The 14,344-nt window shown below is 56.1% G+C and overlaps 1 protein-coding gene across 9 annotated transcripts in view; it reads right to left on the reverse strand.

Annotated features, from left to right (window-relative positions):
- The window catches only part of Ptprs (protein tyrosine phosphatase receptor type S), a 61,268-nt gene that overhangs the window by 13,759 nt on the left and 33,165 nt on the right, over positions 1-14,344 (reverse strand). For 4 of the 9 annotated variants that reach the window (XM_041669332.1, XM_041669331.1, XM_041669329.1 and 1 more), the window contains 5 exons: positions 7,649-7,918; positions 5,953-6,534; positions 5,478-5,611; positions 5,174-5,318; positions 241-546 (listed from right to left, as the gene is read on the reverse strand). In XM_041669332.1, coding sequence (XP_041525266.1) covers positions 241-546; positions 5,174-5,318; positions 5,478-5,611; positions 5,953-6,534; positions 7,649-7,918 — 1,437 coding nt within the window. The remainder of the gene's footprint in view (positions 1-240; positions 547-5,173; positions 5,319-5,477; positions 5,612-5,952; positions 6,535-7,648; positions 7,919-14,344) is intronic. The other 5 variants (XM_041669336.1, XM_041669335.1, XM_041669337.1 and 2 more) reach the window with 2 other exon arrangements.

The following is a 14,344-nucleotide window of genomic DNA, read 5'->3' on the forward strand; positions in this document are numbered from 1 at the left end:
GAACAGACCACCATGGGTGTATGTTGGTGGAGGTGGCCGCCTGCCTCCAAGGCAGGATGATGCAGGGCCACCAAGAGTCTAAAACTCAGGTTAAGGAGGCCACCTTAGAGGCGCACCAAGGGAAGAGGGTGCCCCAGGCTCAGGCTACCTGTGGTGAGGCCCCTCGAGATGCAGCTTGCTCCTGGCTTCCTGGCTCCCGCTCTGACCCCAGCCCTGGGTCCGGCAAGGGCCGGTGCTTACCGTCTTCGTCGGTGCGGACGACCACGGGCGAGCTCTCGGGCCCTGGTCCCACCTCTGTGTAAGCCACTGCGGTGACACGGTACTCCGTCCATTTCTCCAAAGCTTCCAGAAGGATCTGAGTGGTGGTCGGGGGTATGTTGTTCACCTCCTTGGGGTCCGGGTCCTCTGAGCCCAGCGGTCGGTAGCGGACGCTGTAGCCCACCAGGGCCCCGTTGTGAGTTTCTGGTGGTGGCGGGCGCCAACTTACCAATATGGCCGTGGAGCGCAAGCTGGTGCACTTAACGTCTTGAGGGGGGGCTGACGGTTCTATTGGGGAGAGCGTGGGGGCGGGGAGGTGGGATGGGCAGGGAGGGCAGGGACAGAAGATGGGAAAGAGAAAATAAAAAGATGATAACAAAACAGAACGAACCAAAGAGAAATCGAACCCAAAAGAAGCGGGTGTCAAACAAAGGTGAGATGGGAGGGTGGGCGGGCGGGAGGGCTGGCCAAGAACGGCTGTGCTAGCTGTGTGAGAGACGAGACAACGGTGGGGGGGGAGGGGCTTGCCACTGGGCTCCTCTGTGTGCTCCAGACGATCCTACTGTGTGTCATGAGTATAATGCCGGCTTCGTGGAACCGAGAAAACAATTACCGAGCACCCTCTTAGTGCCTGGCATTAGGATGACGAAACCAGAATAGAAGCTCCATGCACTAAGGACCTACTGCCTGCCAGCTCCTTTACAGAATAGGGAAATCATTTCCCAGACTCCTACTATGTGTCAGGCTCCACAAGGTTGCTAGGACACTGTCATATCCTTCAGAGAATGGCAGAAGTCTAGTTCCTGCATACCTACTACGGGCCAAGCACATACTGGCCCATAATACACTAAGGGATGTACTTGGCCAGGCACCATGACACGGACTGCAATTGAAGCTCCAGCAACTGAACACCTACTAGGTGCCAGGCACCCCACAGGGCTTAAAAGAATGGGAGCAAAATCACCTATGGCCCCCAGACCTTTTACATGCTAGGCATCATGCCAGGGGGAGAAGTCTACACACAGGGGCATACTATGTGCTGGGTGTTTGTCAAGGGGATTAGGAATCAGATATTGGGGTCCTACTATGTTCAAGGTGTCTTAAGACAACATCAGATTTACTTATTCTCTGAACATCTCCTTCAGGCCTTGCATGGTGTTCAAGTATTCTGGGGTTAAAGCATACAGTGCTTAAATACTCTTAGCATTCATCTATTTACTGAACACTTGAGCCCTGAGGCCAACCCACAGCCAACTCCAGACACCACGGTTCCCTTGGCCTTACTCAAAGATGGGTGTCTTGAGCACCTCATGTGCGCCTGTGACATGCCAGGTGTCTGACAGAGTAGTAACAGAGGCGCTGCGCACAGCCTGAGGGCACCGGTTGTGTGCTGGGCACTGGGCCAGGTCTCTGAATACTGAATACCCACTGTGTGCCAGGGCACCAGGCTAGCACTCCTCACATGGTGAGCACTTACCCATGTGATGGGTATTACACTACTGCTAAGTCAGAAAGTCAGACTGCAAACGGTAAATCACCTACTGTGTACTAGTTCTGTGCTAGGTCTCTACTGAAAAGAAGTCTCCATACTTTAAGTAAATACTATGTGCCAGATGCTAGCCTAACAATTCCTGCATATTAAACACCCACTCTGTATAGGGCATTGAGTTAACAGGCTATATATACCAAATACTTAGTGTGCCAGCACTGGGCTAGTAGTACCCATACATTACACTTACTGTATGCCAGGCACTGACTGGGCTAACAGTGACCACACATTAAGTCCCTACTATGTGTCAGATATTACACCAGGGTCTTTACTGAAGAACACATGTTAAATGCCTACTGTGTGGGCACTGGACTAACGTCTCCCGCGTATTAAACAGCCGCTGTATGCCAGACACTGGAGGAATTGTCTCCATCATTAAGTGTCTACTATGCGTCAAACACGGTCTATTATGCCCCGTGAAGCATTAAGAGTGCTCATGTATTGTCAGGTACTCGTAAGGGCAGTAGCTTAAGCATTTATGGGGTGTCCATCCATGTTGTAGGAATTTTATTAAATAGAGTTTGAACTTTCACATATGAAGCAGCGACTTTGTGTAAAGTGCCATGATCTGACCCTAGAACGGTGCCAGGGCTTTGGCAGGAACTGTGCTGAGCAAACCTGAGCAGAACAATTCCTTTTCAGACCAACACGGTCCAGATACGAGCACCTGTGTGCTGTGTGTTAAACATCAAGCCAACTTCTCCTTTTGTGTATGTTTGTTGTTTTTTTTTTTGTGTGTGTGTGTGTTGTGTGTGTTGAGACAGGGTTTCTCTGTAGCTTTGGTGTCTGTCCTGAAACTAGCTCTTGTAGACCAGGCTGGCCTCGAACTCACAGAGATCCGTCTGCCTCTCCTCCGAGTGCTCACTGTGTATGAAGAGGCTTACAGACTGATAGACCCCGATGTGCGGGACCTACAATGCATCCAGCGTCAGATCCAGCTTGTCTCTGGTGGCTTTCATTTATGATTATATCCTGATCTGTATTTCAACTTCAAACAACCCTAAAGGAGCACCTACTGTGCACTGGGCAGGACAGTGGAGGGCCACTGTGTGTCTCAAGGGCCCTGGGGAACACTTGCAGCGCTAGTACGAGCCAGAGGCCAGTCTGTGGGAATGACTGACAACACATGCCACATACCTACTGTGCTGACACTGGCTCTCTGTGGCCTTGTCTCCTAGGCATGGTGAGGGTTCCCACACCAGACTCACGGTCACTCGGTCATCACCTCTGAACCCTGCTTCAGACGGAAACCTAGCTGCTGGGATCGCTGTACACCTACAGATGTCAGACTCCACCCCAGGTGCTATGCATTAGTTCTGAATCCTCCTGGAAGCCCAGGGCACATCTCATTCTGCAGGCAGTGACCCACAGTCTTAGGGAGAGCAGGTGACAACTCAGAGCCCACTCAGATCGCACAGTTCAAACCTAGGCTTGGTTGTCAGTTATAGTGGCCTGGCTTTGAGCTGGGGATCATAGACCTCAGTCTGTGCAGGTGGCAGACAGACGGCTCATGGGCCCGCCCCTACTGGCAGGGTCACCTGCATACTTGAGTCTGGCATCTAGTCAGTGTTGCTGTGTGCATCCCCTGACCATGTCAGGACCTAGAATCAATCACAGCTTCATCCTCAAAGATGGTGGCTGCTGTGGGCCTGGGAACGACCTCCAGCTCCCCTTCCTGAACACTGCACAGGAGCCATGAAATGGAGCGGGGCCATTTCTTGACCAGTCACCCCAATCCAAAGTGCCCGGGGGAGGGGGGTTCAAGCAGGGATAATGGAAACAAAATAAGCCACTGGGGATGCACTGGAAAGGTTCTTCCGCTGTGAACCGGAAGAAGATAAAGATAAAACCAAACCAAAATAATAAAACCAGAGTGAGGGTGATGGTGGCGATGATGGAAAAAAAAATCATAAAAGACAGACAGACAGACAGACGCCTCGCAGAGACGCCTGGTCTTTACCTACCTTCCACTCCTTCAAGCGCTAACTTAACAGACTTTCTTACGAGAGGGAACGGCGCCGGCTACAAGGCTATGAGCTCTTGCTGGCCCATGGCCGGGAGAGCCACTCTGCAGCTCCCGGCTGTTGGGGGACGGCGGGGTCTGGGGACACCCGGAGTGGCCAGCGGGCAGACCTGCACCTACCCTTGACAGGGCCTAATGAGCCCACAGCCCCGGGGACACGCCTGGCCCTGGGTCTCGGGGTGAGAAGTGGCGAGCCCGCTCCCCCACTCCCTGTCCTGGGCCGCCCTGGAACGCACATGGCTGGGCCGAAGATGCTTTCTGGGTGACCTCGGAGGTCACGACCTTCACAATCCAGCCCAACCTGCATGGTATCTCAGGAGGGGACATATGTCAGAAGCTGGACAAGTGTGTGTGGTGTCCAGTCAGAGTTATTTGGAGGTTCCTCTGGACCATGTGTGTGGCCCAGGGAGGCAGGGGTGACACGCAGGGTGGGCTGTGTTTGTGAGTCGCTTGAGACCGGCTGATACTCACCTGTGGGCCATCTCTATCGGCCGCTCGGTGGCCCCAGGCCACAGGCCACCCTCACTGACCTCCACCTGATCACCACCTCAGAGCCATCTGGGGCTCCACGGGGGGGCGGGGGGGAGGCTGGCAGGGGAACTGGGTCTCCACAGCCCCTGCCCCTAGAGAAACCCTGGCCCAAGTCTACAACACCCTTGAGGGATCTGAGACCAAGTGCACACATGGGGAGTGAGGGCACCGCGAGGCAGATGTTTCTAGAACTGTGTCTGGTGGCTGAGGGAGCAGGGGAAGTGCAAGAGGCCACAGCGGCAGGGGCTATGCCAGCCGAGCTGAGGGGGGGAACAGCAGTGGAAACAATAGGGCCACCATGTGGCCCAGAGACAGCAACCTAGTCACAGGTGGCTCGTCTATGACAACGGGCCAGACAGGCACAGCAAACTGCTTTAGGGACCAGGGACCCTGTATCAGGGTCCCCCCAAATGGATATGGCTCTGAGCAACTGGGCCACTGGGGACCCTGTCTTGAGGCTTCTAGAGCCATGTCCCTTTCGGGGTAAGAGCTGAGGGGGACCTGACAGAGGCTGTCATGCTATCTTCTTGGGTGACGGTCTTGGGGCCCTGTAGTGACTTTCTGAGGACTGACTGATTCCACGTCCGGGAAAAGTCGGAAGGAACCAGTGGCTGAGTGGCCATTCTGTGCTGGTCTCATCCCCACGGGGAGACCCACCCTGCTGTGGGAAAACTGAGGCACGGCAGGCAGACACGGCCAAGGCTGAGGCAGGCCAGGCGGGAGGCACCCCCACCCCTGCCCAGGGGCTCAGGCCAGGTCAGTGGCCATTGCGCTCCCCCCTCCCCAAGGACAAGGTGCCAAGAGACACGTACTGGCCTGCAGCGTGCGCTGGCGCACGACCGCGGTGAAGGCGCCCAGGCCCTGTGGCGAGCGCGCTGCCAGCCGGAATGCATACTCCGTGTTGGGCTTGAGGTCCTCCACCACAAAGGCCGTGGTTGGGTCGAAGGTGCGCCCCACCTGAGAACAGATGGGTAGGAGTGGGTGGGGGACGCAGGGGCAGAGGGGCAGAGAGAGGCAGAGATCCGCGAGAAGTGAGGAGCCGGCGCTGACCAGAGGTCATGGAGGCCAGCGCGGCTCACCCAACCCAGCTGTCTCCCGCCCAGCCAACCCGGGTACCTCTCGGCCTCGGTCGCCCTCCCGGAAGAGCAGTTCATACTTAATGACACTCTCCTGCCTCGGCGCGCTCCACGAGAGCCCAATGCTAGTCTCAGACTTGGCCTCTGCCCGTAGGTTCATGGGCTGGCCAGGCACTGAGGGAGAAGCACACAGGAGGGAGGACAAGGCGGGGGAAGGTCAGTCTCTCACATGGGCTCCCTGACTCCCAGCAGGGAGGGGCAGGGTTCAGGATGGGCGGCCCTTTCTAATCACTGCCAGGAAAAGAAAACAGTAACTGCCTGGGGCTGGGCATTTATTCTCATCAACTCTTTTATTTTGACAGTGTCTCTCCATGTAGCCCAGGCTGGCCTCAAACTCCTACAGATCTGCCTGCCTCTGCCCCCTGCCCCTGCAGTGGGGTTAGGGGTGTGCACCACTTATGTCTAGGAATGGATGCCACAATGGCAGTGTGTGGGACCCAATCCCCAGACCTCACCTCCCTGCTGCGTCTTGACCTGGATGGGGTCTGACAGCGGCCCGTCGCCCACCGAGGTGAAGGCCAGCACGCGCACGGTGTAGGTCTCGTCCTCCAGCAGGCTGCCCACGGTGGTCAGCAAGCTGTCATCCACATTGTGCTTCTGCCAGTTGCCCACCGGGTGCTCGGGTTCCATGGTGTAGTAGATGCGGTAGCCGCGGATCAGGCCGTTGGGCTCCACCGGCTCCTCCCACTGCACTATCATGGTGGTTGCGCTGAGCATGCGTGCCTGAACGTTCCTGGGAGCACTGGCCGGTGCCTGTTCGCCTGTGCGGGTCACCACTGACTCGCTGGGGGGACCCTGGCCGATGGAGTTAACAGCCGACACCCAGATCTCATACTCGGAATTGGGGCTCAGGCCCCCGATGCTATAGCGTGTGGTGGTGATGTCCTCTTTGATCTGATACGGCCCATCCTGGCTTTTGGACTTATACTCAATCACGTAGTAGGACACTGGATCGGGGTTGCCTGAGTCCCATGTGACGGTGATACTGGTGGCGGTGTTCTCTGTCACCACGGGAGTCCCAGGGGCTTTGGGGAGAGCTGCAGGAGTGAGGCACAGTGACTCGAGTGTACCCCCTACACACCCCAGCTTCATCAGCAAGCACCCACTGACCTCAGGTCAGCACTCGCACTGCTAATGGCTGACGGTCACACCGCCATGCCAGACAGGAGGGAACACAGCAGAAGTTAACAAAATTACAAGGCATCAGGTAGCCCAGGCTAGCCTCGACCTCACTGTGTAGATGAGGATAACAGGCACAGGCCACCAGCCCAGTGTTTGTAGGTGTGTTAGAGCTCACCTGTCATCTCAGGTCTTGGGAAGCTGAGGCAGGAGGATGTCAATTCCAGGCCAGCCTGGGCTACACAGTAAGGCCCTGTCCTGCTCCAGTCTGCAAAAGCAGAAGACGTTTATAAAGCAGCATTGTTTCCTGTTAGAAGCTGATTGTGCTCCCGGCCCATCTCTCTGCACACGGGGCTTCCTTGAGTCCCACTCCACGCTTGCTCTTCCTCACCCCTGCAACACTAAAGCCCCCAGCAGATGTGGTCCCTCCTCCTCCTCCTCTTCCTTGCTATGGGTCACATGACATCTAGACCTCTGCCATCTCTACCTGTTTTGCCATTAGCCAGGGCTTTATACCCAACCCTTATACCTCACGCACCACCAGGCTGGCGGTTACGTATTTAACCTTCAGCACGCCAATGGGCCGCGGCGACTGAGGCTCACTACTTGTCCAGTGTTGGGATCCAGCTTTCCCATACAGCCTCAATGTTGTCAGGGACGAGATGGAAGTGAGCTTGAGGTCACCTCAAAACACTTGTCTAAATAAGTGGAGAGCAGGGCTCAGCCTGGCCTAGGATTCTCACTGAGAACTCAAGCCATGGGGGTCTTTAGTCCCAACACAGGCTGCCCTCATCCCAGGTTTGGAATCGTCCGTTTAACTCTTCCCACCAAACCAACCCCATTCCTGGACCTGACCATGCTTGCTGTGTAGCCCAGGCTAGCCTCAAGCATTTGATCCTCCTGCTTCAGCTCCAAAGTCCTGAGATCACCCTAGCGCCTGTCTCACACCCTTTAGCCAGGTACAGCTGCTGCTTCTCAGCCAAACAAACGTGGGTGCCACATCCACCCCGCCCCACTGCGGTCCTGACTTACACTTCACAGTGATCTGAGCCACAGCCTCAATCACACCAAGGCTGGACATGGCCACACACGTGTAGTTGGCTGAGTCCTTGACATCAGTGAGTTCTAGAACATTCCGACCCACGGGCATGTCATCTTCAGGCGTCAGGTCTTCAGCCCCCTGCATCCACTTCACGTAGGGCATGGGTGAGCCCACAGCCACACAAGTGATATTCACGTTCCCACCGGGCATAATCTCATGGCTCATGGGCAGGATGGAGAAGCGGGGGGCCACGCGGCGGACTGGGGAGGGCAGGCGGCGGTTTTGGCAGGAGAATGAGCAAAGGGCAGGAGGAGGAGGAGGAAAGAGAAAAAAAGGGGGGAAAAGGGTAGAAAGCCATTTAAATATAAACAGGGCCATTACAGCCCCCAGGTCATTCATTCCCCCAAATGAAAACAGAACAACAACAAAAAAATTAAACCAAACAAATTATAAAAACAAATTCCAACACAAAGGAAACTTCAAAGGTAGGAACTTCACAAACAATATAGATCTACCGGAGTGGGACACGAAGCGTTATCTCATAGCAACAGGGTTTCCCCGACCAGCGCGGTTGCTGATCGCAGCACGGAAGGACACACAAAAATTTATCGGCAGTTTCTCATCTTTGTGGAGAGATATGGCTTAGGGGGAGGCCCCCCCAAGGCCGCCCAAGAAGGGGTAACCACCACGGAAGGTGCCAGAGGGCTCGGGTGCCGAGGGCTGAGATTGGGGATGAGGCTTGCCACCCTCCTGGGAAATGAGGACAGAACCTGATCATAAGGAGGTGGAAGGACCAGGGAACTCCATGGCCTCCAGATCCGATCCCCCAAGGGAAAGATGAGAAAAATGCTAATGAAATTTTTGTGGTTTTGGGGTGTTAGAAACCCTCCTAGAGCTTGAAGCTTCTGTCGGATTGGACACGTTTCCATCAAGAGATGCAGCTCTCAAAAGTCACAAACATCATGCAGAAGGGAGAGAAAGAGAGAGAGAAAGAGAGAAAGAGGGGGGGAGAGAGGGAGACACGGGGTAGGGAGAGAGAGAGACTGATGGAAGGGAAGTGTGGGTCTCAGGATGGTGGGGGAGAGCAGAGATGAGGAGAGAGAGAGAGAGAGAGAGAGAGAGAGAGAAGATGAGACAGTGGAGGGACCACTTCAGTGCTGCATGGTACTCTAGCCGATGGGGCGCAATGCGACACAATTGCCACATCAGCCCTGGCACAACCATAACTAGGAGAGTTAATGACGACTCATAGTTGAGAATTCTTAACAATAAGGAGCCGATGAGCTGGAGCATTGGAGACAGGGGCATGTTTGCTGCGTTCCTGAGTGGGTGGGGATGGATACCACCTTCTGCAGGGGCCTCTCGGGCTTGGAAGGCAGCAGGACATTTCCAGGGCTCCGTTTTCGGAAGCTGGGTGGGTACTGAGGTGGGCGTGGGACACTCATGGGGACCCAAGCTTCAAAGAGTAGCCTCCTCCCCGGGGTGAGGCTCGTAGTGACACCCAGCCAGAGCCCAAAGAAGTCAAGGGGTGCGAGCCTGGCCTTAGGTGTGTGAAGACTCTCTGACAGGCTGAACCTCAACCTAGGAAGACATGTGAAGGCCGTCGCCACGCCTCTGCCACACGATTCCGGGGTACAGCCTCAATGAGGGCACTTACCACTAACTGCTGTTAAAGGCTACTCTGCTCTGCCTGTGTGGGGGGAACCTGTGCCATTCCTGCCAGTCTGGGCCTTTAGGCGGACACCCCAGGTGGAAGTCAAAGGAGGCAGGGACAGGGGCCACTAAGATGGGAGTGAACATCTACAGGCTGGAGCCCTTCGGAAAACGTAGCCCCACAAAAAGTCCAGAGTCATGGAGGACATGGGATGGAGGGGAGGGGTAGGGAAGACATGGGGCATGCAGGCTTGAGGTGAGGGGTGGGACAGGGATGGGGGGTGCACAGTTCCGACAGGGCTGGGTGGAGGGTGAGGAGCAGGGGTGGCGGCACCGGGGTCCAGCTGGCCACCTGCTGCCAGCATCCACAGCGAGGCTCAGGGTGGGAGATGCTTAGGCTGCGTTGTCATGGAAACAGAATGAGTGGGAATGAGTGTGGAGAGGCTAATTAATCCAGGACAGAAAACGGCATTTGACGTCCAAACCAAAACTAGGAGGGGTGGGGGAGGCAACAAATTTCAAAAGAATAAAAAAGCAAAAACAAATCTAAATACCAAACAAAAGCGCCCTGAAAGGAATCAACACTCAAAGCAAGAAGAGAAACATGGAATATGGGTATGGGTTGAAAATCGGGGTCTGAACAGAGAAGGGCTATGGCTGCCCCAGGGAGATGCCCGGGCCCTCCCCAACAGCAGAACACAGCATCCGGCCTCGCCACCCAATACCCAGGATCCTGGGCTGAGCCATGAGCCACGAGAGAAGGCTTCCTCGGGGCAGACCAACCCAGACCCAGAACCTGCTTCTCTAGATGCCCCTGAACCTCATTGGGGCACAGCACACTAGAGCCCAGAGGCAGAAGCCTTCGCCCACGGTCTAAGTCCCCTTGTGTGACCCACAGGGAGTGGGCTCTAGGGGACAGAGTCCGGGTCTCTGCCAAGCACAGGCAGGTGGCTGCCAACATTGTTGTCCAGACCCCCAGTGACAAAAGATTTGATCGGTTACCTATTAGTCACTCACGGCTGCCGTCTATCAGCGATTATCTGCTCATCAATCCATCAACAGCTATTGGCTGGCAAGGGCCCAGCCTCAGCCTCCTGACGGCTGGCATGGCAGGCTCGGATGTGCTACTTCACAGCTGTCCAGGGCCGGACCTTGGCTGCACGTTCGTCTCATCTGACCCTAGTCTACAAGCCCAGTTTGCAGAGGAGACAGTGGGCCGGAGGTGACAAAGCCAACGACAATGAGCAGTTGCCAACGTCAACTGCCATCTCTGCCCACTCTCTGCCATTTGCACATGAGCAGCAAGGACAGCTGAATGTCCCTTTCTCAGCAATGTGTGCGTCTTCCGGGGACCCAGTCTAGTGAGCCACGGGCCCCGCCTGAGCCATGGCTGTCACATTCAGTTCCTATGCAAATGTGCGGAACCCCAAAGGGGCAGAGTCCAGAGCTTACAGGGCTCCGATGTCTGGTTCCAGAGGTCTTGCCCATTCCTGACCCAACCTTGGTTTATGTCGAGGGCACTGCTGCGCGGGAGGGTCCTCAGCTTCCAGAACACAGAGGCCATACACGACCTGAATAATAACTGTCTATCCAGGGCTGTGACTGTGGCCACTAAATGCTGGTAAGGACCACGAGTCATTTTAATGCTCATTATCCCTGACGCGGGCGGCCACCATCAGCTGAATGGCCAGTAGCTATAAGTTAAATGGCCAATTGCTATAGGGCAAATGGTCAGCCACTGGGAGTGAAATGGCTGATGGCTATCAGCTACACGGCCAGCCACTGGGAGTGAAAAGACAGCTCCCGTCATGACATGGATGTCAAGCAGCTGTGCTGCCCACTGGCCTCTCGGCCCCTTGGTTTCTATGTCCTTCAGGAAGTGGGTTGGTTTGCCAGAGTCTGCAAGGGAGGGTGCCGTAGGCAGGAAGTGGCTCTCACCCCCTCTGTACCCTCCAAGCCAGAGGGGGTGGCGGCTGGCCGATGCTGTGTTTTGCACCCTCGTTATGGGTGGTCACCCCCCGCTTTGTTCCTCCACCCCTTGGCTGCAGGCCTGAGGTGCACATTAGGAAATAAAGTGGGCACTGAGCCCATGGGACGGACAGGCCCCGTGGGACCCCCGCCCCAAATTACCGACCTGAAAGGAGGGTCCAGGCGGGTTATAAGGGGCAACACCAGCCTTGGTCCTCAGCACGCTCCAGCTGGCTCTGGTCCCCAGCGCTTCTGGTCACTGAGTATCCGGGAGGATCCCAGCAGGGGAAACCCGTGTGGGTGAGTGGGGTCAGGAGGGTTGGGTGGCAAGGGTGAGGGATGGTGGTGGCAGGTCAGGAGGGGATGGTCGCTTCAAACCCCGATTCACATGGCAAAAAAAAAAAAAAATCAAACCAACTGAAAAACCATCAAAGCAACCAGGAGACAGCCTCTCCCTCCTAGAGAGGCAGAAACCAAAACTCAAAAGTAGGGTTTTGAGGGTGAGGGATGGGTGGGCAGGGACAGGAGGGGTGAGAGGGAGAAAACTCAAACAGTGAGGTGATCTGGTTGAAGCGCTAGGCAGGGCCCACAGTGTCACACAGCAGCACCGAGCAAGCCGCAGGTGGGGGGTCTGTGGGGCATTTTGGGGTGAGAGAAAATGTGGCTGGTTCTCTGAACTCCAAAATGGATGTGTGGATGGGAACTGGGGTAGGGGTGCCAAGGACTGCAGGCCTCCAGGGAGGGGTGAGTTAAGCTTAGATTACACCTGTCACGGAAAGGAGTGGGCAGAGGCCCATCTCCCATCGCTTCCCCTTCGTCCCCTCCCGACCCGCCTCCCTGTCTGCCACTAGCTCCACTGGCCACGATGCTGCCACCTGAAGGGCCAGAGGGCCAGAGCCCTGGCTTGGGCATTTGAGCAGTGGCTGCGGCAGGCTGTTGGTTCTATACTCCGCCACAAATCATTTTTTGGTTGTTCAATTTGGGGAGAAGGGTACCCAGTCTCGACCTCTTCGTTTCCCTCACATTTTTGCCAACTGACTCCCCCCTGCCCCCGCCACTGTAGCCATGGCACATTATGGCTTCTCCCAAGGACCAGGTGTAATCTAATGTCCATCCGATCCCACCCACAGGGGACACAGATGCAGGGGCGAGGCAGGCAGCAGGCGACGTGTCAGTCAGTGCTCAGTGTTCCTGTGGGACAGCCCCTGCAGCCCCCCAGACCCCGCTGGAGTCTCCCCGCCCTGAGACCCCTCTCCCTCAGTACAGACAGGATGGTGGGGATGGTGTACCATCACCTCCCCGGGATCAAGTCAGGGGCCTAGCGTACAGGGCACAGTCAACAGACCGCACAGAAGCAGGGAGATGTGACAAGTGAGAGGGGTCCGAGGTCCCATACCTCCAGACCCTGGGTGCGGTTCACCGAAGGCCAACCTGTTTGCCCAAGCCACAGGAGTGGAGCAGGTCAACCTGCAAGGGCCTAGGCCCAGCCGTGCTCTGAAATCGTGAGGGGACCGGGCATCCTTGTCCAGCACTGAGTAGCCTGATGGCCACTGCTTCGAGTCTCTGCAGCAGGTGGGGGACGCATCATTAACTGGGTGCACCATGGCTCAGTAATGCTAAGTTCCAGTGGGTGCCGTCAGACTAAACCGCGAACCTGTTAAAGGCTCACAGCTCTATACTGATGAGGAAAATGTGAGCAGCCTTCAATGACGCCATCTGTCTGTCTCCTGGCATGGTCTTCCGTCAGGGAAACCTCAGAGAGGTGCGGAACGTGCGTGTGCAAACTGACATAGACTATACATATATATCAGGCTCTGGCGGCTTAGTCCCTGGGGGTCAAAGTCCGCAGCTCCCTCAGCAGGAGCTGAGCCTGCCAGACAGGGAAGAGGGCTGGAGCCGACTGACTGACTTAGCGCCCCGCAGGCCTCAGGCCAGCCACTGCTCTCCTGGTCCGTGCTTCTGTGCCAGAGACCTTGTCTCTCCAGGCTCCCTTTTCTGCCTCTTGGGCCCCAGGACTTCCTCAGAGAAAGTCACAAGGGGGAAAATGATATCACTGGCCCAGAGGAGACACCTGCCCCCAGTGGATAGGGCTCAGGAAAACACCAGTAAAGACCATAGGGTCCAGGGCTTGGGATTCGCTTCTGCACTGTGGAGCTGAGTCAGCCCCCACAGGCCACGGTTCCCACAAACTGTCACACACGGGAGACACCCGACCGCCTACGGCCGGAGTCCCTTCCTCCCAACCATCCAACTCCTGTGAGCACCTGGGTCTTCTCCACCCAGGGCACATGACACCATCGGCTCTTAGAGCCGGAAAGCAATCAGGAACCCTAAGAAGTCACATGAGCAGTCAGGGTCACACATGTGGACATCAGCACCTGCCTTGGGCTGGGCGGCACTGCCCTCCAACCCAGGTGGGTCCTTAGGGGTCCCTGTCACCCAGGTACAGAGTACCTGGACCTGCTTTGCCAGGGCTCAGGCTGAGAGGAGCGACATCATCTCTTCCCGAGGCATCTAGAGATCTTTGCTGACAGTGCTTTGGATTTAATGACCTGAAAGGCAGAGAGGAGGCTGGGGGGACAGGGTGACCTGTGGGGAGGGGCCTTGGCCCTCAGCTGTCCCAGGGGGGCAAAGAGGTGGACAATGGACTGGGCATTACAGGGGGTTCTTATTGTGGATGGGACAGACTGTGGATGTGTGGATCTCAGGAGAATGAGAGAGCAAGAGAGAGCTAAGAGAGAGAGGAAAAAAGAGAGTTTAGAAAGAGGAAGAGTAGACAAAGGAAGAGGGAGGAAGTGGGGGGAACAGAGAGAGAGAGAGAGAGAGAGAGAGAGAGAGCGGGGAGAGGCCAAGCCCCAAATGACCATGGTTTTCTAGGGAATCCCACAGCCCTGATGCTCGGGCGATCAGAAAGTGACCACGCCCTGGGACAATACCCGTGGGACAACACAGCCGTGGTCGCCCTCAGAGCCAGGAGAAAGGAGCAGTGGCTAACGCAGCCTGAGAGGCAGAGGCGCACATGCTGCAGACCAGCTCACTGGCCAGGTATTCTCCCAAAGTCTGTC

This window comes from Microtus oregoni, unplaced genomic scaffold (assembly GCF_018167655.1).
Source record: "Microtus oregoni isolate MIOR12 unplaced genomic scaffold, Mior012 000019F_ref0000042, whole genome shotgun sequence".
NCBI lineage: Eukaryota > Metazoa > Chordata > Mammalia > Rodentia > Cricetidae > Microtus > Microtus oregoni.